General features: G+C 35.0%; 1 protein-coding gene across 1 annotated transcript in view; it reads right to left on the bottom strand.

Moving 5' to 3' along the window:
- Nucleotides 1-21,652, bottom strand: part of LOC143248677 (uncharacterized) — a 61,146-nt gene extending 39,494 nt beyond the window's left edge. The window contains exon 1 of the mRNA XM_076497285.1: nt 21,276-21,652. Coding sequence (XP_076353400.1) covers nt 21,276-21,302 — 27 coding nt within the window. The 5' untranslated portion in view covers nt 21,303-21,652. The remainder of the gene's footprint in view (nt 1-21,275) is intronic.
- Between the last annotated feature and the right edge of the window lie 2,148 nt (nt 21,653-23,800).

Consider the following 23,800-nt stretch of genomic DNA (forward strand, 5'->3'; position numbering starts at 1 on the left):
TATTTAATCTGTGAACCTCTAAGAAATATTTACAAGAGACATACAAATTCATACTTGTATATATACAAGAGATATATAAATTTTCTTCAATGTTTTAAAACATCATTTTTAACAGCGAGACATAATGCTTCCTGTCTATTTTGTAAAATCACTGGTTATTTATATTTTAACTTTTGAAACTTGTATATGTATTAACCTTATATTTATAGTGTTAAGCAGTTCTGATAAGTCTAAAGGATATACGAACTAGTTTGTTTGTTTGCTTCCGAATTTCGCGTAAAGCTATACGAGGACTATCTGCGCTTGTCGTCCCTAATTTAGCAGTGTAAGACTAGAGGGAAGGTAGCTAGTCACTGCCAACTATTAAGGCAGTTTTTTTACCAACGAATAGTGGGATTGACTGTAACATTACAACGCCTAAAGGCTAAAAGAGGGATTTAATTGTGATGGGGATTCGAGTGCCTTAACCACTTGGCCATGTCGGGCCCGGATATATATATATATATAATCGATGACATTTTCTATGACTCTGTATTAAAACAAGTAATAAGTTTATTATCTTGACACCTTTGGTTCAGATCTTAAAGACTTGTTAGAAATAAGATGTGAGTTATTATATAGTTATGTAATTATATTATATAGTTTTTAGCAAATAAGTTGAAATGTTTCAGCCATGGATCATCTTTTGAAAACCGCTGATTGGTTTAGGTTAATCAGAATAATTTACACAAAAATATTTTGGGAAAAGGTCATTATAATTCAGTCCTGATATTTTTACAGAATGTAACACGTAGATGTGGGCCAGAATGGATAAAACTGGGCCTAACTGTTAAAGTAATTAATGAATAATTTTTTATGACGTAACAACAACTAGCACTGCGTGTCGTTGCTATGGAAACGTGTGTTAGCTGACTAATACGTTCATTTTCGATTCTTAAGGACTATGTTCGAAATCATGCAGTGAATTTTAGATAAAGTACGTTGGACATTGAGAGGGGAGGCACGAGATGTGCCACTTAATTAACTAAACTGTGTTTTGAAATACTAAAATAAGCGGCAAAAAAAGCATTTTGTTACCACCAGGTTTTGAAGTGTTTATAACGTGTAAATACTTGACTTTGACTCTAAATACGGACCACGTGAAATAAGTGGTCCAAATTTAATATGTTCCGAGTAGGTAATGGAGTTGTTGCGAGGAGAGGAAATTTGCTGTACACTTGAAATAAAAGTCCATAAAATCCAGAAGTGCAACAGCTTTTGGTTAGATTGTTGACTGTCGTCTACTGTATGAAATATTGCGCGACCATTCTGCTCCAATTTAGAAAACGTATAGCGCGACACCTGTGTTTTGTTTTAAATTAGGTTTTAAGTTCAAGAATAAATAATGCTTTTAAAAAACTTTTATTGTGTTAATGTTGTTCCCATAGTATAATATTTTAAATTTGTTATAATGTTTCTGGTCACATGATATGTTTTTTTTTTTTTTTTTTTAATTTGACTCAAAGCCATCTGCGCTACCCGCCCCTAATTTAGCAGTGTAAGACTAGAGGGAAGGCAGCTAGTCATAACCACCCACCGCCAACTCTTGGGCTACTCTTTTACCAACCAATAATGGGATTGACCGCAAAATTATAACGTATCCATGGCTGAAAGGGCGAGCTTGTCTCGTGTGACGGGGATTCGAACCCGCGACCCGCAGATTACGAGTCCAGCGGCTTAACTACCTGGCCATGCCTTCCCTGATATGGTAAGATACCTGTTAGTGTGTCCGAGTTTGAACAATTTGTATCATTCATGGAGTTTATGTCGTTGACTGTTTCTTTGTTTCTGTTACCGAGTTTGTTTTTTATACTTGGTCAAGGTTCTGGTGACAATGTGTTTCAGGAAGAGACATTTGTTAATAAATCTGTCAGGTATCAGCTCTGGTTTATGTTGCAGGTTACTGCTATTAAATTAAATACTGTCTTGTAAATACATGTTAAAGTGTCAATATTTTGTTGAGCTGAGTGATTTGAATCCCAGTTTACATAGTTGTTATCATTACCTGGTTTATGGAAGATTTTCGTGTTAAAACTGTTAGAATTACTGGCTACTGTTATGTTCACGTAACTTAAAACCTGGTTTTTTCTCATGTGATTTTAATGTTAGAATAAACGTTGTTTACATGTTTGTTGTCTTCAAATACATAAAATTCATCGCCAACATATCTAACCTAGCGTAAATGGCTTTTCTAATTTTTTGATAAACAATTCAGATGATAGAGGGCGGGGCTACCCATGCTCGCGCAATATTTCATATAACAGACGACAATTACTTGATGATGGCCGCACGAATGACAAAAACACAGTAAAAAAAAGAAAGAAACAATCTACTTAAAATATGTTTCTTTGGAGATTTAGTTACAGATTGTGGCGTTGTTACAATTTTAGAACTGGTTTCATATTCACAGAATATTTTAATAATCTTAATTTCGAATGTTTTACTCAGTAAACACTATTCCAAAAACTCATCATAAGTTTAATAGATATCATTCATAGGGCAGTGAAAAGTGTCTTCGGCAGGTTAAGAAAATAGGCAGTTTAACGTCGTATTCAGAACTTCACTCATAACCTGATTTGAGGTCAGAATCGAATTATTAACCATGCTTCTCAGATGAAATACCGAATTCATTGGCTCTTTCCCTGTTGAAAGGCACTCATCACGAGATTTAATCAACGCGTTGACGGCTGTCTTTTAGCCAACAAAGGTAGTTTGAATCGTGGATTTTAGTATTTATAGTTTAGGTCGACGCTCAACAAACTAATCTAATAGACTCGCAAAGATGGACCAGCTGTGACTGGTTCTATGATAAGATTATAAGACTGAAGGAACTCAACCCTAAACAGGCTAAATTTTTTTATATAATTGTAGAAACGAAAACGTTTCTTCAAATATAGAACATGTAGTAGCCGAAACGAAAACGTTTCTTTCAGTATAAACCATGTAATAGCTAACATGTAAATATTTCTCACAGTATAAGCCATGAAATAACTAACATGAAAATATTTATTACAAGATAGGCCATGTAATAACTCACATGAAAATATTTCTTAGAATTGTAACTGATTTAATATTATATATTTATTTTAATATCTATGTTTGTTTCAGTTTAATACATATTTAGAATTACATGTAATTATATTATTAAATGAGTTTTGCAAAAGTCTCTTCTGTTCTCTAAATTTTTTGAAGGTTCTCGAGCGTAAGAATCAAGATGTTTTACATTGTGGCCAACTGAGCTTTCGAGAACCTTGCCTAAATTTTATAAACCGACACGCAGAGAGACATTTTAATATTGTTGATTTACTATAGTTGGAATACAGTAAATCTCGGAAGCTATAACTGTGATGAACACTTCTTATTAATTGGAGAAACAACAGATATTTGACCATGAACATTTATACGTTTCGAACATTATAAAACATTTAACTTCAGAGAATTAACTTTGAAAGGTAGTGCTTGTAGAAGAACATTAGATATTTTTGTCTGAAAAAAAACTCATGTGTGAAGAAGCTTACCGTCAATTAAAGTGTACCTGTGTATCAACATAGAAGTAATTCGCTCATCGTGAACCGTCGATAAAATATTTAGTTCCATACCACACAAAAGACTCAGTATTGGTTGCAAATCTATTGCATATAAATTATTATTTGTAATAACTGTTATTATAAATTGTATTGTTGTTTGTCGTTAAAATATATTTGGGTTAAGAAAATGTGTTTGCGTTTTTGTTATAGCAAAACCACATGAGGCTATCTGCTGTGCTCACCGAGAAGAATCGAACCCCTGATTTTAGCTTTGCAAATCCGTAGATTTACCGCTGTATACCAGTGTGGGACGTGTTAAGAAAACAATAGTGTGTATCAATCTTGTTGATGTTGAATTAACTTCTAAATTCAAATAAAAATTTCCGGCTATTTGAAGTCGTAATACGTAATTTACGTAATATAATAAATCGGAGGCTCGCTCTAGATAAATTATAATACGTAACACAATATAAACCGTGTAATAACTGAAATTAAATTATTTTTTACAGTATGAGTTTGCTTGTTTGCTTTTGAATTTCGCGCAAAGCTACACGAAGGCTTTCTGTGCTAGCCATCCCTAATTTAGCACTATCACATTATAAACCCACACGGCTGAAAGGGTGAGCATGTTTGATGTGACGAGAATTCAAACCCCCAACCCTAAGATTACGAGTTTTACGCCCTAACCACCTGGTCATGCCGATCCCCCCTACAATATAAGCCACGTAATAATAACTAACATGAGCATATCTCTTAGAGTACAAACCTGTAACGAAAGGTAAAAAAAAAATTTAGGCTCTCTTTGGAAATTCTTTATTAATGCCAGTTTATTATGGCTGACAAAAGTGAACCTTTTTCACGTCTACTATTTTGAAAGTTTATTATCGTACTGTCTTTACGCGGTTATCAAGTATTAATTAGATTTTGTAATGTGATTTGAACATGCGCTAAATAGTGTTTGTAGAGTAGATTTAACATAACAGTTTTAACTCTGTTATCGATTAAAAAAACTGTATTCCATTTATTACATAATTACCAATCTTAACTATTCTACAAGCATGAAACTCTATGAGCGTGTTTACTAGATACAAGCTTCAGGTTTGATATAAAGTCTTCTTTCATAACTATTAACATTCATTACACGTGCCCAAACAAAAGAGTCTTATGGTACGAGTTTCGAACGAATAACAAAGAAAATGATATATGATGAAACTCGAACCTCGTTTCTCATATGTCAAATAACCTGCTTGATATTGAGGACTTCTACGACTTCACTATGAGCATAACCCTAATCCATGAGGAGGCAGGAAAATATCAGTATTCTGTTCCTCATCTCTGTGATCTGTCTGTCCTCTCATCACATTGTTTTTTTTTTTAATATCTGTACAAAGATATTTATCCGACCTTCTCTCTGAAGGGTTAGTTTTCAAGTATAAAACATTTCAACTCTTGAAATTTATCAATACACGTACGTGTGTGTATATAAAGCCTGGAGCAACCCAACAGAAGTCTTCCACTGAAATGAAGCTCCTTCAAAGACAATGAATAATTCACGAGACTAGAAACATGTTACGTTAATCCAGGAATTATCGATTTTACAGCCAAGGGACAGAAAGAAGTTTAGAATACTATAAATATAAACTTGTTGTAATGTAGCAAGTTAATTAATCTTAGGGTAAAGTGTGTACTCACAGTGACAGACATGCGTAATTCTGTTTAATAATATACTATACATACGTGTGTATGTGTGTGCGCGCGTGCACACGTACGATTGAGTGATAGATTGGTTAAGTTAAAGCTATATCTTAATTAATGTATCATAATCTAGTTTAGGGAGAGAGAAGATTTATTCATAAGGGTAAAGAACTTAATGTGATTACCAGTCTTGATTATAAAATCACCATTTAAACTGATAAAGAAATTAACATATTTACAACCATATTTAAAAAAGTATAATAAAATTAACACGATTTCTTGTTTTTCTGGAAAATTAAGTAAGTAAATAGAAATGTTGTATTCTAAAGACGGTTGGTACGGGTATTAAAAATGTTAATTAAAGTAACGTATAGAACAGCGGTTCGACCTTGTTAGGTCATCTTCAGGTTAACAAAGAGAGTTTACAAATAGTAAAAGGACAATTCTCAACACTTCTTGTTGGATATGACCGTAAATTTTTTTGTTTAAGGTCATATGTCTTTAAAATGAAAATACTCTGATGCTTTTGGTTTGTTTCGAATTTTGCGCAAACTTACTCGAGGGCTATCTACGCTAGCTGTCCCTAGTTTAGCAGTGTAAAACTAGATGGAAAGCAGCTAGTTATCACCACCCACCGCCAACTCTTTGGGCTACTCTTTTACCAACGAATAGTGGGATTGCCCGTTACATTATAACGCCCCCACGGCTGAAAGGGAGAGCATGTTAAGTGCGACAGGGATTCGAACCCGCGACCCTCATATTAGGAGTTGAACGCTTTAACCCACCTGGTCATGCCGTACCGTCTCTTACTTCTGCTTTGCTATAGTAACTTGAAGAAGGCCTCAGTACAGAAGTCGAAACATCTTTCCCTTTTCACTCAATAGGGGTTTGCAGTCTATATTAAAGCTTTCAAAAATAATAACTAAGGTATGAACTAATATTGCGTTTGTCGTATCTCAGTCACCATGAAGAGTCATGGAGTTGAATGTAAGGCCTCGTCGATACCGAATATTGTAATTATAGTATAGCTGACATGTTATTATGTTCTCTTTTTTACTTACACTCTGAAGTTCCTAGAACTAGTTAATAAATAATAATTCTTATGGAATGAGCATCTACGCTCGTTTTATTCTTCAGTTGCTTGAGGTGTGCAATAGTTGAACGGATACGTTGTAGAAACAACTGTTGGGCAGTTGTTGCACAACATGTTGAGACACATGTTACTTTTCCAATTAAAAATACCTCTTGATCGTGTTGGAAATTATTGGCTGGGGATCAGTGACGAATGTTACCATTGACTTTTGTGTTCGTGCATTTTAACTTGTTCCAAGACAACACACGTTGCTGATTACAGTAAGGGTGCGACTTGTTGCACTTCTCGTTCTGAATGATCCTGGCGTCCCAGGATGATTCCTGTCTTTTTTTTTTTCGATTCCATTAAGTTCAGTGAATATTCATCGATCTAGAAAATTTTAGATTCTGGATCTGAACTGATATTTTTTTATCTGATTCTATGAATATTTTTGCATTGGAAAAGGCTGTTATGTTCCCTTTCCAGAAGAGATCAGTTCTCAATGTCATTAAACTAGCTACGTAAGGTGAAACAATGTCAAAGCTTACTTCTGGTATATGCAGTTTCATCGTGACATTATATCAACTGCGGTTCTCAAGTGATCTGCTGATTTACGTATTCAATGTTGTTCTAATACAACTTTGTAGAATGTCCTCGGCCCGGCATGACCAAGCGTGTTAAGGCGTGCGACTCGTAAACTGAGGGTCGCGGGTTCACATCCCCGTCGCGCCAAACATGCTCGCCCTCCCAGCTGTGGGGGCGTTATAATGTGACGGTCAATCCCACTATTCGTTGGTAAAAGAGTAGCCCAAAAGTTGATGTTGGGTGGTGATGACTAGCTGCCTTCCCTCTAGTCTTACACTACTAAATTAGGGACGGCTAGCACAGATAGCCCTCGAGTAGCTTTGTGCGAAATTCAAAAACAAAAAACAAACAAACAGAATGTCCTCCTAGTGGTAGCTGCATTATGTTTGACACACACCATATTGCAAAAAAAATAACTCATCTGTACCAAAATACCCGTATTTAACACGGGTATAACTTTGACATGAAAATTAGTTAGCTTTGCCTCAATCAACAGTTTCAAATACTGTTGAGATCACGGACGCAAACAAGAATGTTTGATAATGAAGAAAATAATTTATGTGTTCGACTACACGTGCTCAATATGAAAAAGAAACTCGTTGTTCTTGCTCATGCGTACAAACATATAGCGTGAATGTATTGTTTCTTGAGAAAATATTTTACAACAAGCCATAAGGTTGGAGTTTCTCTGCAATAGAGTAGAAGATCGGATATTTTTAAGTTATGTGCGCAAATGATTCCAACGTTACTAATAGTAATATGAAACAAATAAATTCACCATATTACTCTAGGTGACAAGAATAAACACTCTATTAGTGATAACAAAACTGTGAGTTAAAGTAATATCTACAGTTGTTTGGTTGTTCTTTTTCCCTCACGCTAGTACAGCAGTATGTCTACGGATTTACAACGCTAAAATCAGGGGCTCGATTCCCCTCGGTGAAGATAGCCCAATGTGGCTTTGCTCTAAGAAAAAACATAAAAACCTGTATGTTTTTTTAAAGAATTTGGATTGGTTGTTGTTAAGAGCAAAGCTACCCAATGAACTGCTTCTGATCTGCCACCACAGATATCGAAACCGAAAGCTAGCCACTGCAGAAGGAGCTCCTGCAGAATAAGTCAGACAATGTAAGGTATTTATGCTTTGTCTGAATTAGAGAAAAACAGTGTTCTTCCTTACACTTCAGAGGCCCGGCATGGCCAAGCGCGTTAAGGCGTGCGACTCGTAATCTGAGGGTCGCGAGTTCGCATCCCCATCTCGCCAAACATGCTCGCCCTTTCAGCCGCGGGAGCATTATAATATGACGGTCAATCCCACTATTCGTTGGTAAAAGAGTAGCTCAAGAGTTGGCGGTGGGTGGTGATGACTAGCTGCCTTCCCTCTGTAGTCTTACACTGCTAAATTAGGGACGGCTAGCACAGATAGCCCTCGAGTAGCTTTGCGTGAAATTCAAAACAAACAAACAAACAAACCTTACACTTCAAATACACCAAATCTCCAAACATTGATACAAATTTCAAACATAGACTAAAATGGACAAAACTAAAATATTTCTAAGGCTCAAATAAAAAAACAAAACATGTCAGTATTTTGAGGGAAAAGGGAGTAATAGGGCACTCATTTTTATCGCAACAGCGCCTTCTATTTATAGGTGTTCTAGTAACACGAATTTCAGCATTAGACAGATGTTTACTCTAGCACTAAGTGTTGCTTAATTAGCATATTCGTAGGTAGGCATAATTCCACAAAGCATTTATTTGACTAATACATCGAACGGGTTTCCGGTAATAATGCTGTCATGTTACCTCGAAGTTCGTTTTGTGTAGCCCCTATCTCTCCCTCCCTTAAGACGGAGAGAGGGTTTGACACCTGAATCTAAATCTATGTAATTAATAAATTAATTACATTTGTTTCCCGTTGTTTAAGAAAACAATGAATATCCCAATGTATATATTGTGTGAATATTAGTTATTGTTGTCTGGAAATAGTGTTATCTTGTATTTCTGATTGTATGAAGCATTAAAAATAATCTGATACGCACTTTTTGGTGCCCACAAATGAAACCCTCTAACAAAGGTTCGAAGAGTGTATTTCCTGAGAAATAAAAAATGTTGTTATAATTTCCTAGAACTATGTGTATCAGAAATGTTAGCTGAGAACTTCGAGTTCTGCACCCCAATCATTTAAGAAGTTTGTTATCAGAAATGTTATATTAAACAACTTTTTTGTTTTGTTACTAGAATGTTACATCAACCAAATTTTTGTCTTGCTATTAGAAATGTTGCAACAACCAACTTTTTGTTTTGCTACTAGAAATGTTGCATCACCAACTTTTTGTTTTCTACTAGAAATTTTGCAACAACCAACTTTTTGTTTTGCTACTAGAAATGTTGTATCAACCAACTTTTTTTTTGCTACTAGAAATGATGCATCAAGCAACTTTTTATTTTCTACTAGAAATGTTGCATCAACCAGCTTTTTTTACTAGAAATGTTGCATCAACCAACTTTTTGTTTTCTACTAGAAATGTTGTATCAAGCAACTTTTTTGTTTTGCTACTAGAAATCTTGCATCAACCAACTTTTTTACTAGAAATGATGCATAAAGCAACTTTTTATTTTCTACTAGAAATGTTGCATCAACCAGCTTTTTTACTAGAAATGTTGCATCAACCAACTTTTTTTACTAGAAATGTTGCATCAACCAACTTTTTTTCTAGAAATGATGCATCAACCAACTTTTTGTTTTGCTACTAGAAATTTTGCAACAACCAACTTTTTGTTTTGCTACTAGAAATGTTGTATCAAGCAACTTTTTTGTTTTGCTACTAGAAATCTTGCATCAAGCAACTTTTTTACTAGAAATGATGCATCAAGCAACTTTTTATTTTCTACTAGAAATGTTGCATCAACCAACTTTTTGTTTTCTAGAAATGATGCATCAACCAACTTTTTGTTTTGCTACTAGAAATGTTGCATCAACCAACTTTTTGTTTTCTACTAGAAATTTCAACCAACTGCTACTAGAAATCTTGCATCAACCAACTTTTTGTTTTTTGTTTTCTACTAGAAATGATGCATCAACCAACTTTTATTTTTGCTACTAGAAATGTTGCATCAACCAGCTTTTTTACTAGAAATGTTGCATAAACCAACTTTTTGTTTTCTACTAGAAATGTTGCATCAACCAACTTTTTTTACTAGAAATGATGCATCAACCAACATTTTTGTTTTCTACTAGAGAAATGATTTTTGTTTTGCTACTATGTTGCATCAACAACCAACTTTTTTTCACTAGAAATTTGCATCAACCACTAGAAATGTTGCATCAACCAACTTTTTGTTTTGCTACTAGAAATGTTGCATCAACCAGCTTTTTCGTTTCGCTACTAGAAATGTTGCAACAACCAACTTTTTGTTTTCTACTAGAAATGATGCATCAACCAGCTTTTTTACTAGAAATATTTTTCACTGCTAGAAATGAACTTTTTTTTCTACTAGAAATGATGCATCAACCAGCTTTTTTACTAGAAATATTGCACGAACGAACTTTTTACTTGAAATTTTGCATCAACCAACTTTTTGTTTTGCTACTAGAAATGTTGCATCAACCAGCTTTTTCGTTTTGCTATTAGAAATGTTGCAACAACCAACTTTTTGCTTTGCTACTAGAAATGTTACTTTAAGTAACTTTTTTGTTTTGATACTAGAAATGTTGCTTTAAGTAACTTTTTTTTTTGCTGCTAGAAATGTTGCAACAAGCTACATCTTTATTTCCTCAGTCCTGAACGGGTAATTTTTATTTTGGGAGTGACGTCACTTTTGTAAGTCGATTTTTAATTAGGCCATATTTTACGATAAAATTTATATCTTTAATAAAACGATACCTTAAGACAAACAAAAATACCTTCAATGTAACGATATATTTAAAAAAAAAGGGTTAACGCAAAGTGGAATATTACAGTTTACTAAGTAAAACAGGTTAGAACGAATTTAAACAGAGTGAGTGCTGTCGGTATTAAAACTTATAATACAGGAACAAGTGTTTCTTGCAATGCCTTTGTTGAAAGTACGTTATCCCAGCTTTATTAGCTAAACTTCACAATCAAAGTTAAAGCTCGTATAAAAGCAGAAGGTTTGTTTTTTTGCTTGAGCGCGCTAATCAATATACTTATAAACAGTATCCAATCCAGTTTTTAGTATCGATTTCTCTACATAAAGCTGTTATCAACATACATTCTATTCCTAGATCGTACTTTTATGTTCTATGCCTGAGAGATAGGTAAATAAATATATACATATGTCATTAAAGATTGTAAAAGATCGAAGCCAGAGTGCTTCGTAAATGCAAGTCATAAAAAGTTCAGACGTGTTCTTTGCTTGAGCGCGGATAATAACACAAAACTGCGGATTTAAACATCGTAAAAGTTGTTTGCTTTTAATAACGAATTCTACATAATTCAGCTAGGCAGATTTCGAAAATAATATTCATTTTTAAAAATCATAAAGGTGAAAACTCTTATTTAGATCAAATTATTATTACGTTTATCATAATGAACGTTTATTATTATTATGTTTGGGTTCCAGAACAATCGATAAGATTCCCGCGTCGCGATTGGTCTAGAGAAATCTATAGCCAGTGGTTGTCAACATTTTAAGCATAACAAAATGTGACCCGATTTCAATGAAAATTATTCATCCACATAATAGTACGTACAACATTTTGTGAAAAATATGTAAATGATGGAGAAAAATGGATATCATTTTCGGATTAAGCATACAGGAATTAGTGTAGAACATGTATACAATTCATGACAATAAAACTGTTTCAGTCCTATGTTATTTTTGCAACTACTTGTTTTATGTAACTTTTCTTGACGAGCCTCTGCTTGGTTTCTGAGTATTTCAGTTGAAAGTTTTTCTAGCTGTATATCTAGCTGTACTTCGTATTTGCAGAAGGCAACTTTAATGAACTCGACATATGTATCGCTGTGGTTTGGTTTGTTTTGAATTTGGCGCAAAGCTACACGAGGGCTATCTGCGCTAGCCATCCCTAATTTAGTAGTGTAGGACTTAGAGGAAAGGCAGCTAGTTATCACCACCCAGCGCCAGCTCTTGGACTACTCTCTTAACGAATAGTGAGATTAACCGTAACATTATAACGCACCCACGGCTGAAAGGTGCGTTTTGGTGCGAGGGAGATTCGAACCTGCGACCTTCTGATTACGAGTCGAATGCCTAAATTCACCTGGCCATGCAAGGCCTATATAACTAAAAACAGATAATTTAATCGGCCATTTTCGCTCTTCTCGATAATAAAATTACAACTGTAAACTTAGCAGTGTCAAAGTTTTCTCCGTTTCATTACAAATGTGTATGCTGTTTTTCCTATATATTCTAGAAAAGCACTTTGAGTTCTATAGAAAACGTGCTTTAAGCAGGAATGCACTCTAAGTTTTTCAAGGAACGTGTTTAAAGTTGAATGGCAAGTCGTTGTAAAAGATGATAATATAATGGAAATCACAAAAAAGTTTATTTCGCTTTAAAGGTTAAAAACTCGTTATTAGTTTAAGTATAGATCGCATTTTAATGAAACAGGTTTCCAACTGTTATGTCACTGAGTTCGAATTCCTTTTGGATCTTCAATAAAATATAGTTTAAAGTTTTCTCAAACTAAGAAGTGTTAAACTTACAGAATGAAAACTAGATTACTGCGTAAGAAAAATTGGTTTGGTTTGAATTTCGCGCAAAGCTACACGAGGGCTATCTGCGCTAGCCGTCCCTAATTTAGCAGTGTAAGACTAGAGGGAAGGCAGTTAGTCATCACCACCCACCGTCAACTCTTTGGCTACTCTTTTACCAACGAATAGTGGGATTGACCGTAACATTATAACGCCCCCACGGCTGAAAGGGCGAGCATGTTTGGTGTGATGGAGATTCGAACCCGCGACCCTCAAATTACGAGAAGAGTGCTTTAACCACTTGGCCACGCCTGGCAATGAAGAAATTGTTTTAAGGACAACGACAGTAGGATTATCTGTGCAAGTTGTTCTTAATGTAAAAAAATTACAAAACTAGTCAATGTCACCCACTCATGTCAGACCAAATAGTTGGATTTGACCGTCACTTTTATAAGGCACCCAGGCTTCAAAGTGAAAAGCACCACTTGTTTTAACGGGACGCGAATTTAGGACGTAGCTGTTGAGGCTCAATATATTACGTAATAGTTGACTTTAATAAAATGAATGAAAATGATCGTTATTAAATCAGGTACCTAAAAGTCATTAAAATAACCTAGAAAATCCTATACATGAATGTCCAAGTTTGTTTGAAAACAGTATAATACAAGTAAAGATAAAATGTATTTTAATACATGTTAAGCTCATAGTTAAAGATCAGTTGTTTGGAAACTGTTAATGAAACCAGGTATATATATAGATACATAGGTTTTCTGCCACTTTTTTTTATAAACTAGCAGGTCTATATTACTATTTATACATTGTGTAAACGGAGTTATATCTGAGTATATTAAGAACTTCAATTAATCTCAAAAGTAGTTCTATATGATACCCGAGTACAAGATTCGGAACAAATAATAGAGTTAATATAACACTGTTGTATTGTAGAGCTTACTTTGACTTCATAAACAGTGCTATACAACACCTGAGTGGTTTAACACAGAATATGTTAATATCTGAGGATAACACTGTTGTATTGTAGAGCTTACTTTGACTTCATAAACAGTGCTATACAACACCTGAGTGGTTTAACACAGAATATGTTAATATCTGAGGATAACACTGTTAGTGTATTGTAGAGCTTACTTTGACTTCATAAACAGTGCTATACAACACCTGAGTGGTTTAACACAGAATATGTTAATATCTGAGGATAACACTGTTGGTGTATTGTAGAGCTTACTTTGACTTCATAAACAGTGCTATACAACACCTGAGTGGTTTAGAACAGAATATGTTAATATCTGAGGATAACACTGTTGTATTGTAGAGCTTACTTTGACTTCGTAAACAGTGCTATACAACACCAGAGTGGTTTAACACAGAATGGGCTAATGTCTGAGGATAACACTGTTAGTGTATTGTAGAGCTTACTTTGACTTCATAAACAGTGGTATACAACACCTGAGTGGTTTAACACAGAATATGTTAATATCTGAGGATAACACTGTTGTATTGTAGAGCTTACTTTGACTTCATAAACAGTGCTATACAACACCTGAGTGGTTTAACACAGAATATGTTAATATCTGAGGATAACACTGTTGTATTGTAGAGCTTACTTTGACTTTATAAACAGTGCTATACAACACCTGAGTGGTTTAACACAGAATATGTTAATATCTGAGGATAACACTGTTGTATTGTAGAGCTTACTTTGACTTCATAAACAGTGCTATACAACACCTGAGTGGTTTAGAACAGAATATGTTAATATCTGAGGATAACACTGTTGTATTGTAGAGCTTACTTTGACTTCATAAACAGTGCTATACAACACCAGAGTGGTTTAACACAGAATGGGCTAATGTCTGAGGATAACACTGTTAGTGTATTGTAGAGCTTACTTTGACTTCATAAACAGTGCTATACAACACCTGAGTGGTTTAACACAGAATATGTTAATATCTAAGGATAACACTGTTAGTGTATTGTAGAGCTTACTTTGACTTCATAAACAGTGCTATACAACACCTGAGTGGTTTAACACAGAATATGTTAATATCTGAGGATAACACTGTTGTATTGTAGAGCTTACTTTGACTTCATAAACAGTGCTATACAACACCTGAGTGGTTTAACACAGAATATGTTAATATCTGAGGATAACACTGTTAGTGTACACTGAAGAACTTAATTTAATTTTAAAATAAGTAACGCTAAATTTAAAACAGAGACACACTGGTTAACTTCAACTGCCTCCGATGTCTCAAACAGACGTCTAAAGCTAGTGTTCTGATAACGAAATACCTAACATGTAATGACAGTGATGTAGAAAGCGCCCCCTCCTATTTTCAACTTGTCCAACTAAACTTGTATTAAATAAGAAAAATAAATTGCTCTAAGTGAAAAAAAAAGGAGAATGCATAATGTTTAATGGAAAATCCGTGAGCTTCTTCATCCGTAATGAGTGAGCCTGTGTAGCACATTTACTTCCATAGGTCGGTCAAATAAACCGATCTCATACATTTTTTATATTGTTCTCCTACACTTCTGAATGAAATTATAGTTTTAATTTCCTTATAATTCAGTTAGCTTTAAATATTTTTTACAAGGAAAAATGACCTTCTAAATAATAAAGTACTAGTCATAATTCGTTATTAATCGCTTATTTTCAGTGTTTAAGATATGTAAAAGAAATAATAATCGTGATTTCATGAGGTAACACCTGAAATGTTGTATCAAACTAATTCCGGACGAATTAACATGGAACTAAATTAAACTGTTTAAAAACAATAACTCAGATACACCTCTGACAATGTAACATTTACAAACTTGTAACTTCTACTGAGGAAAGAGGTAGAAAGAGTGAGTTGTCTTTCATTAAAACAAGAGATTACAGAGAGAAGAACGTAGAAAGAGTGAGCTATCTTCAATTTAAACAAGAGATTAAAGAGAGAAAAGAACGCTTGGAGAGTGAGTTATCCTTAATTAAAACAAGAGATAACAGAGAGAAGAATGTAGAAAGAGTGAGCTGTCTTCAATTTAAACAAGAGATTATAGAGTAGAAAAGAACGCAGGGGAAGTGAGTTATCCTTAATTAAAACAAGAGATAACAGAGAGAATAATGTAGAAAGAGTGAGCTGTCTTCAATTTAAACAAGAGATTATAGAGTGAAAACAACGCAGGGGAGTGAGTTATCTTTAATTAAAACAAGAGATTATACAGAGAAAGAACGTAGAAAGAGTGAGCTGTCCTTAATTGAAACAAGAGATTATAGAGAGAAGAACGTAGAAAGAGTGAGCTGTCCTTAATTGAAAGAAGAGATTATAGAGAGAAAAGAACGCAAGGGGAGTAAGCTATCCTTAAATAAAACAAGAGATTGCAGAGAGAAGAACGAAGAAAGAGTGAGCTGTCCTAAATTAAAACAAAAGATTATAAAGAGAAAAGAACGTAGGGGGAGTGAGTTATCCTCAATTAAAACAAGAGATTGCAGAGAGAAGAACAAAGAAAGAGTGAGCTGTCTTCAATTAAAACAAGAGATTATAGAGAGAAAAGAACGCAGGGGGAGTGAGCTATCCTTAAATACAAACAAGAGATTACAGAGAGAAGAACGTAGAAAGAGTGAGTTGTCTTCAATTTAAACAAAAGATTATAGAGAGAAAAGAACACAGGGGAAGTGAGTTATCCTTAATTAAAACAAGAGATTGGAGAGAGAAGAACGTAGAAAGAGTGAGCTGTCTTCAATTAAAATAAGAGATTATAGAGAGAAAAGAACGCAGGGGGAGTGAGTTACCTTAAATTAAAACTTAGATTACAGAGAGAATAGCGGAGAAAGAGTAAGCTGTCTTCAATTTAAACAAGAGATTATAGAGATAAAACAACGCAGGGGAATGAGTTATCTTTAATTAAAACAAGAGATTACAGAGAGAAGAACGTAGAAAGAGTGAGCTGTCTTTAATTAAAACAAGAGATTATAGAGAGAAAAGCGTAGAAAGAGTAAGCTGTCTTCATTTTAAACAAGAGATTATAGAGAGAAAACAACGCAGGGGGAATGAGTTATCCTTAATTAAAACAAGAGATTGGAGAGAGAAGAACGTAGAAAGAGTGAGCTGTCTTCAATTAAAACAAGAGATTATAGAGAGAAAAGAACACAGGGGTGTGAGTTATCCCTAATTAAAACAAGAGATTATACAGAGAAGAACGTAGAAAGAGTGAGCTGTTTTCAATTAAAACAAGAGATTACAGAGAGAAGAACGTAGGGGGAGTGAGTTATCTTTAAAACAAGAGATTAGAGAGAAGAACGTAGAAAGAGTGAGTTAAACAAGAGATTACAGAGAAAAGTGAGCTGTCTTCAATTTAAACAAGAGATTATAGAGAGAAAAGAACGCAGGGGGAGTGAGAACACAGGGGGAGTGAGTTATCCTTAATTAAAACAAAAGATTATAGAAAGAAGAATGTAGAAAGAGTGAGCTATTTTAAATTAAAACAAGATATTATATAGAGAAAAAAACACAGGGGGAGTGAGTTATCCCTAATTAAAAGAAGAGATTGTAGAGTGAAGAACGTAGAAAGAGTGAGCTATCCTAAATTAAAACAAGAGATTATAGAGAGAAAAGGACACAGGGGGTGTGAGTTATCCCTAATTAAAACAAGAGATTATACAGAGAAGAACGTAGAAAGAGTGAGCTGTTTTCAATTAAAACAAAAGAGATTACAGAGAGAAGAACGTAGGAAAGTGAGTTATCTTTAATTAAAACAAGAGATTACAGAGAGAAAAGAACACAGGGGGAGTGAGTTATCCTTAATTAAAACAAAAGATTATAGAAAGAAGAATGTAGAAAGAGTGAGCTATTTTAAATTAAAACAAGATATTATATAGAGAAAAAAACACAGGGGGAGTGAGTTATCCCTAATTAAAAGAAGAGATTGTAGAGTGAAGAACGTAGAAAGAGTGAGCTATCCTAAATTAAAACAAGAGATTATGGAGAGAAAATAACGCAGGGGGAGTGAGTTATGTTTAATTAAAACAATAGATTACAGAGAAAAAAAAACGCAGAGAGATGGATCTATCGTTAATTAAAACAAGAGATTATAGAGAGAAGTCAGTAACATTTCGAAAGATGGAGAGAGTAGTTTGAAATTTGAATTTTTCTCAGAAGATAGATTTAAAAACAAATTATGGAGAATTCATAAAAAATACTGAAGCCCGACTGGCTATTATTTTCCGATAGTCGATTTATTTTGTTCTTTCAGCAGCGATGTTTAGAAAGGAGATAATTAAATTAATTATTCGTGGTGGGCAGAGCACAAATAAACGAGTGTTTGTGCTGAATTACACACAAACAAAGTAATCCATTATCCTTATCACCCTTACTCAAATAATAAAGTTTTAAACGTAAATGTTGTGTTCAATTTGTTTAAATGTAAATTTAATATACTTTTATTCATGCTATGACACTGATGTGTGATATATACTATAAACAAGATACAATATTGTGCCTTATAATGTATCAACAGAAAAAATGCACTTCAAGATAACGAACTTCAATAAGTGCTATAATATAATCTTTACTCTGGTCATTTGTTATGTTTTATAGCAGATGGCATAAATATGTTTTATACGATAGACCCACTGTTTGTTTTACCACCCACGACATTTTAATTCTACGTACGTTTCTTTCCTGTTGGTCTATAAATAAATAGACCACTATTAAACTTTAACTCAAACCTACCAAATAAAAAGTGAAGTATTATATATACATATGTTAACGTGTGTTTGTGTGTGTTTTCTTGTAGCAAAGCCATATCGGGCTATCTGCTGAGCTCACCGAGGGGAATAGAACCACTGATTTTATATATTAACGATATAATTACCTGTTCGGCAACAGACGATAGACGCGTATAACAACGAAAGTCCCCCCAGTGGCACAGCGGCATGTCTGCGGACTCACACCACTGAAACCCGGGTTCCGATACTCGTGGTGGGCAGAGCATAGATAGCCCATTGTGTAGCTTTTTGCTTAATCCTAAACAAACAAAGTATCATCGAAAAGTTGTCGTTTTGCGCACCTTTAGGCGAGGGAAATGTGATCTGCACAGTGAACACGGAGAACAAACAAATAAACAAACGCAAACATTTTGTGTTTTGTGCATAAATATGTAACGAAAATGAGCAAGAGGACAAAGCCCTGCAGAAAATACACGACAAGGAACTGGAGGAACAAACACTGAAGGAGAAATGTGGTGGCTAAACATTGTTGATTATATCCGACAAAGAACAAGGGGGGGGGGGTAATCTCTGGAGGAAATGTAAGAAACTGAACAGTTTGTTTGTTTTGAAATTTCGCACAAAGCTACTCGAGGGCTATCTGTGCTAGCCGTCCCTAATTTAGCAGTGTAAGACTAGAGGGAAGGCAACTAGTCATCATCACCCACCGCCAACTCTTGGGCTACTCTTTTACCAACGAATAGTAGGATTGATCGTCACATTATAACGCCCCCACAGCTGGGAGGGCGAGCATGTTTGGCGCGACTCGGGCGCGAACCCGCGACCCTCAGATTACGAAGCGCACGCCTTAACGTGCTAGGCCATGCCAGGCCCGAAACTGAACAGAAAGACTAAACAATGAAGAGAGTACACGACCAACAAAAGCGTCAAAGAAACTCAGTATATTAGACATTGTTATATGGTATGTTAGTTACAATGATATATTTGGTGTTTCTAGTACAGAACTCTAGACTAAAGTGTTCTAACTATAGAAGTATGAATGTGGATTAAATAGATTAGCTGGCGAGAGAGGCTGTTTGTTAGTTTAGAATTTCGCGCAAAGCTACAACACGAGGGCTATCTGCGTTAGTCGTCCTTAATTTAGCAGTGAACTATTAGAGGGAAGGTAGCTACTCATCACCACCCACCGCCAACGCTTGGGCTACTCTTTTGCTAACAAAAATAGTGTGATTGATCGTGACGTTATAACATCCCCATGGCTGAAAGAGCTAGCATGTTTGGTGTGATAGGAATTCGAACCCGCAATCCTCAGAGCACGAGTCGAGCGCCCTAACAAAAAACAACAGTGAATAAAATATTTCCGCCTTGTACCACCAGGGTCTATAAACATGACACTATTGTACGCATGGATTAGGCGGTCATGTTTTCTTGACCTGAGATTAGTAGTACGTTATGTCCCGATATATGTTTAAACGTATTTCAGAATCAAAGCTTTTATTGTATTTAATGCTAACAGATTTTTGCTTTCATTTTTTATAATACAACGATCGGGGATTTTTGCAGAATCTCAGTACACTAAAAACGTGCTAGTAGAAAGACGTGGCTACACAGTACAGCTATGAAAATGTGTTTACACTGTACAAGTAGAGAAACATAGGAACATGCTACAAGTAGGGAAACATAGCAACATGCTACAAGTAGAGAAACATAGCAACATGCTACAAGTAGAGAAACATAGCAACATGCTACAAGTAGAGAAACATAGCAACATGCTACAAGTAGAAAAACATAGCAACATAGCTACAAGTGGAAAAACATAGCAACATGCTACAAGTAGAGAAACATAGCAACATGCTACAAGTAGAAAAACATAGCAACATGCTACAAGTAGAGAAACATAGCAACATGCTACAAGTAGAGAAACATAGCAACATGCTACAAGTAGAAAAACATAGCAACATGCTACAAGTAGAGAAACATAGCAACATGCTACAAGTAGAGAAACATAGCAACATGCTACAAGTAGAGAAACATAGCAACATGCTACAAGTAGAAAAACATAGCAACATGCTACAAGTAGAGAAACATAGCAACATGCTACAAGTAGAAAACATAGCAACATGCTACAAGTAGAGAAACATAGCAACATGCTACAAGTAGAGAAACATAGCAACATGCTACAAGTAGAAAAACATAGCAACATGCTACAAGTAGAGAAACATAGCAACATGCTACAAGTGAAAACATAGCAACATGCTGTGGAGAACATAGCAACATGCTACAGGTGAGAGAACATAGCAACATGCTACAAGTAGTGAGAAACATAGCAACATGCTACAAGTGGAAAAACATAGCAACATGCTACAAGTGGAGAAACATAGCAACATGCTACAAGTAGAGAAACATAGCAACATGCTACAAGTAGAGAAACATAGCAACATGCTACAAGTAGAAAAACATAGCAACATGCTACAAGTAGAGAAACATAGCAACATGCTACAAGTAGAAAACATAGCTACATGCTACAAGTACAGAAACATAGCAACATGCTACAAGTAGAGAAACATAGCAACATGCTACAAGTAGAAAAACACAGCAACATGCTACAAGTAGAGAAACGTAGCTACACTGTAAAAGTGGAGAGACTTGGCTACACTGTAAAAATACTGAAACATAGCTTTAACTTACAATCAGTGAACTGTGGCTACACTGTAAAATACTGAAACATAGCTTTAAGTTACAATCAGTGAACTGTGGCTACACTGTAAAAATACTGAAACATAGCTTTAAGTTACAATCAGTGAACTGTGGCTACAATATACAATTGGAGAAACATGGTTGCACGCTGTAGAGAAACGTGTTTACACATTAAGCATCGTAACTATTCTTTATCAAACTAAGAAATAAAATGTAACTTATATTCAGTCAGAAACAAACATCACCCTCACCTTTATAAACCAGGACTTGTTTAACATAACTTCAGGTCATGCTCTTGTGACTTTTTAAATAAACAAAATGATGTTAGAGAAACGAAAACCTTCACTCCCGAAGTTACGTCTTCCAACTCAAGCCTTCAGTTAAAAGTAAGGAGCCTGATATATGGCAAATTTTATGAGAGGTTGGCACCAAACTGCCAGTAAATTGCAAGATGAACTAGACAAGTGTTTGAAGACAGCAGGATATGTGAGTGTAGCGTATTCTGAAAGTGAGGTGTCACGTGCTCCTGCTGCGGTCTTTATATCTTCACCCGACACCCAGGTTCGGCGTGATCGATTCCTGAGCACCGTTGCATCATCCACACAGAGGACGAAAAGCACATAATTTTTAAAAGCTTTATCTGGTTACTCTAGAGAAAATAAGCCGCGAATTTGTTTCACGAGCACTGTAAGGAAGGTTTATCATGTCATTTTATGTAAAATTATCAGACGCTTATCTTTGTATTCCATAGATAAATACTGGAAGTGTTATCTTATTTGTTCTATAAATACTTACTGAAGATACTATTATTTGTATTCAATGGTGAACTCTCGGAAGGACTGCCTTGTGCATTCTATAAACAATTGCTCGGTAGATTGTATTTTATGTTCTATAGATAACTGATGAATATTTGATCAATAATCCAGGAGAGATTATGTTTCGTTTTCCGTTAACTACTCAAAGTGTTGTTCTGTGTATTTTAATAAATAAATACTGAAGAGATTATGATTTGTATTTTATGAATAATTAGTGGAATTGTTATCTTGTATATTGTTATATAACAGATAGACGGGTTATATTGGGTATTCTTTAGATTATTACTGGAAAGGCTGTATTGTGTATTATTAGATAACAATCGAAGGGTTATCTCCTGTATTTTGTAAATAATCATCTGGAGGGACAAGCCAGTACTAGTGAGACATTTAATAGGTTTAAAATAATTTAATGTAAATACGTTCTTTGAGAAACAAAACTAAATGTTAAAGAGATAAAAATAGGCCCAGCTGAGCGTAGATTTGCGAATAAATTATATCTTAACAAAAGAGTGAAGATTTCGTAATTTATTGTGTCAGATGCTAATGTTCAGAAATACGTCGCTGTTACGATTTTCTCGGGACCACGACGAACTCGATGCACTGATTGATGGAATTTAACTTGATTTCTGCGTTATACATTCCATCTTTAACAAGTTAATAAAAACGTTTTCGTGATTAATTCGAACACAATAGAGATTATTACCTCTCTTGTAAACTCTAATTTTCATCATTACTACACAGGTTTCGTTTGTTTGTTTTGTTGTAAAGCTACAGAATGGGCTATCTGTGTTCTGTATACTGTGAGGAACTGAACCCCGAATTTTAGCTTTGTAACTCTGAAAACCTACAGTTGACTCACCAAGCGGGAGGGGGACATTAAAAATGACAAATAAAGAGAGATGAACTGTACGTATAATACCATTGTTCATTGAGTTTAGTGATTAAAGTTTGATTGAACAAACGCGCAATACTTTGTATAAAATAATTTAACGGGTTTTCTGCCTCTGGCTCGCGTCTTCAACTCTTGTAACACGTGGCTACAGATCAACTGTGCCAAACGAAACGTCACATTCAAACACCTTGTTACTTTTACATGAAGATACTTCAATTAAAAGGTTTGGTTTGTCTTGGATTTCGCGCAAAGCTACATGAGTCCATCTGTGCTAGCCGTCCCTAATTTTGCAGTGTAAGACTAGAGGGAAAGCAGCTAGTCATCACCCACTGCCAACTCTTTTACCAATGAATAGTTGGATTGACCGTCACATTATAACACCCCTCACGGCTGAAAGGGCAAGCATATTTGGTGTTATGGGGATTCGAACCCGCGACCCTCGGATTACGAGTTAAGTGTCTTAACCACCTGGCCATGCCGGGCCCCAACTGAAAGGACTATAGCTGGTAAACAATTGTAAAACAGATTGGACAACTACCAGGTTATAATCAAAATTAATAAGTTTCAAGACTTGTATGTTAACTGTTAAGTACAATCCACAGAAGGTCATGAGTTTCTTTTTTGTTGGACTTGTCTGGAGGTTATTAAGTACAACCTGCGGAAGGTCATAGGTTGTTTTTATTAGACTTATTTGTAGATTGTTAAGTACAACCTGCGGAAGGTCATAGGTTGTTTTTGTTAGACTTGTTTGTAGATTAAGTACAACCTGCAGAAAGTCATAGGTTGTTTTTGTTAGATTTGTCTGTAGGTTGTTAGGTAAAACCTGCAGAAGGTCATAGATTGTTTTTTCAGTTAAAAATTGTCTAAGCACAACCTAGAGAAAGACAAGAGCAGTTTTAATTTTAGTTCTTACCATAAACGATATTTTCTTAGGCTTAGCCACTAATATTTCGTATGCCTTTATTATATCATGGCCATATTACAATATTAATACTATGTAGCCTTGATAAACTGTTTCATTTTAATAACATCAATGACCCTGAGAGGCAATTTAAAACAATATTCAGAC

The sequence above is a fragment of the Tachypleus tridentatus genome, chromosome 4, assembly GCF_004210375.1.
Source record: "Tachypleus tridentatus isolate NWPU-2018 chromosome 4, ASM421037v1, whole genome shotgun sequence".
In the NCBI taxonomy this organism is placed as follows: domain Eukaryota; kingdom Metazoa; phylum Arthropoda; class Merostomata; order Xiphosura; family Limulidae; genus Tachypleus; species Tachypleus tridentatus.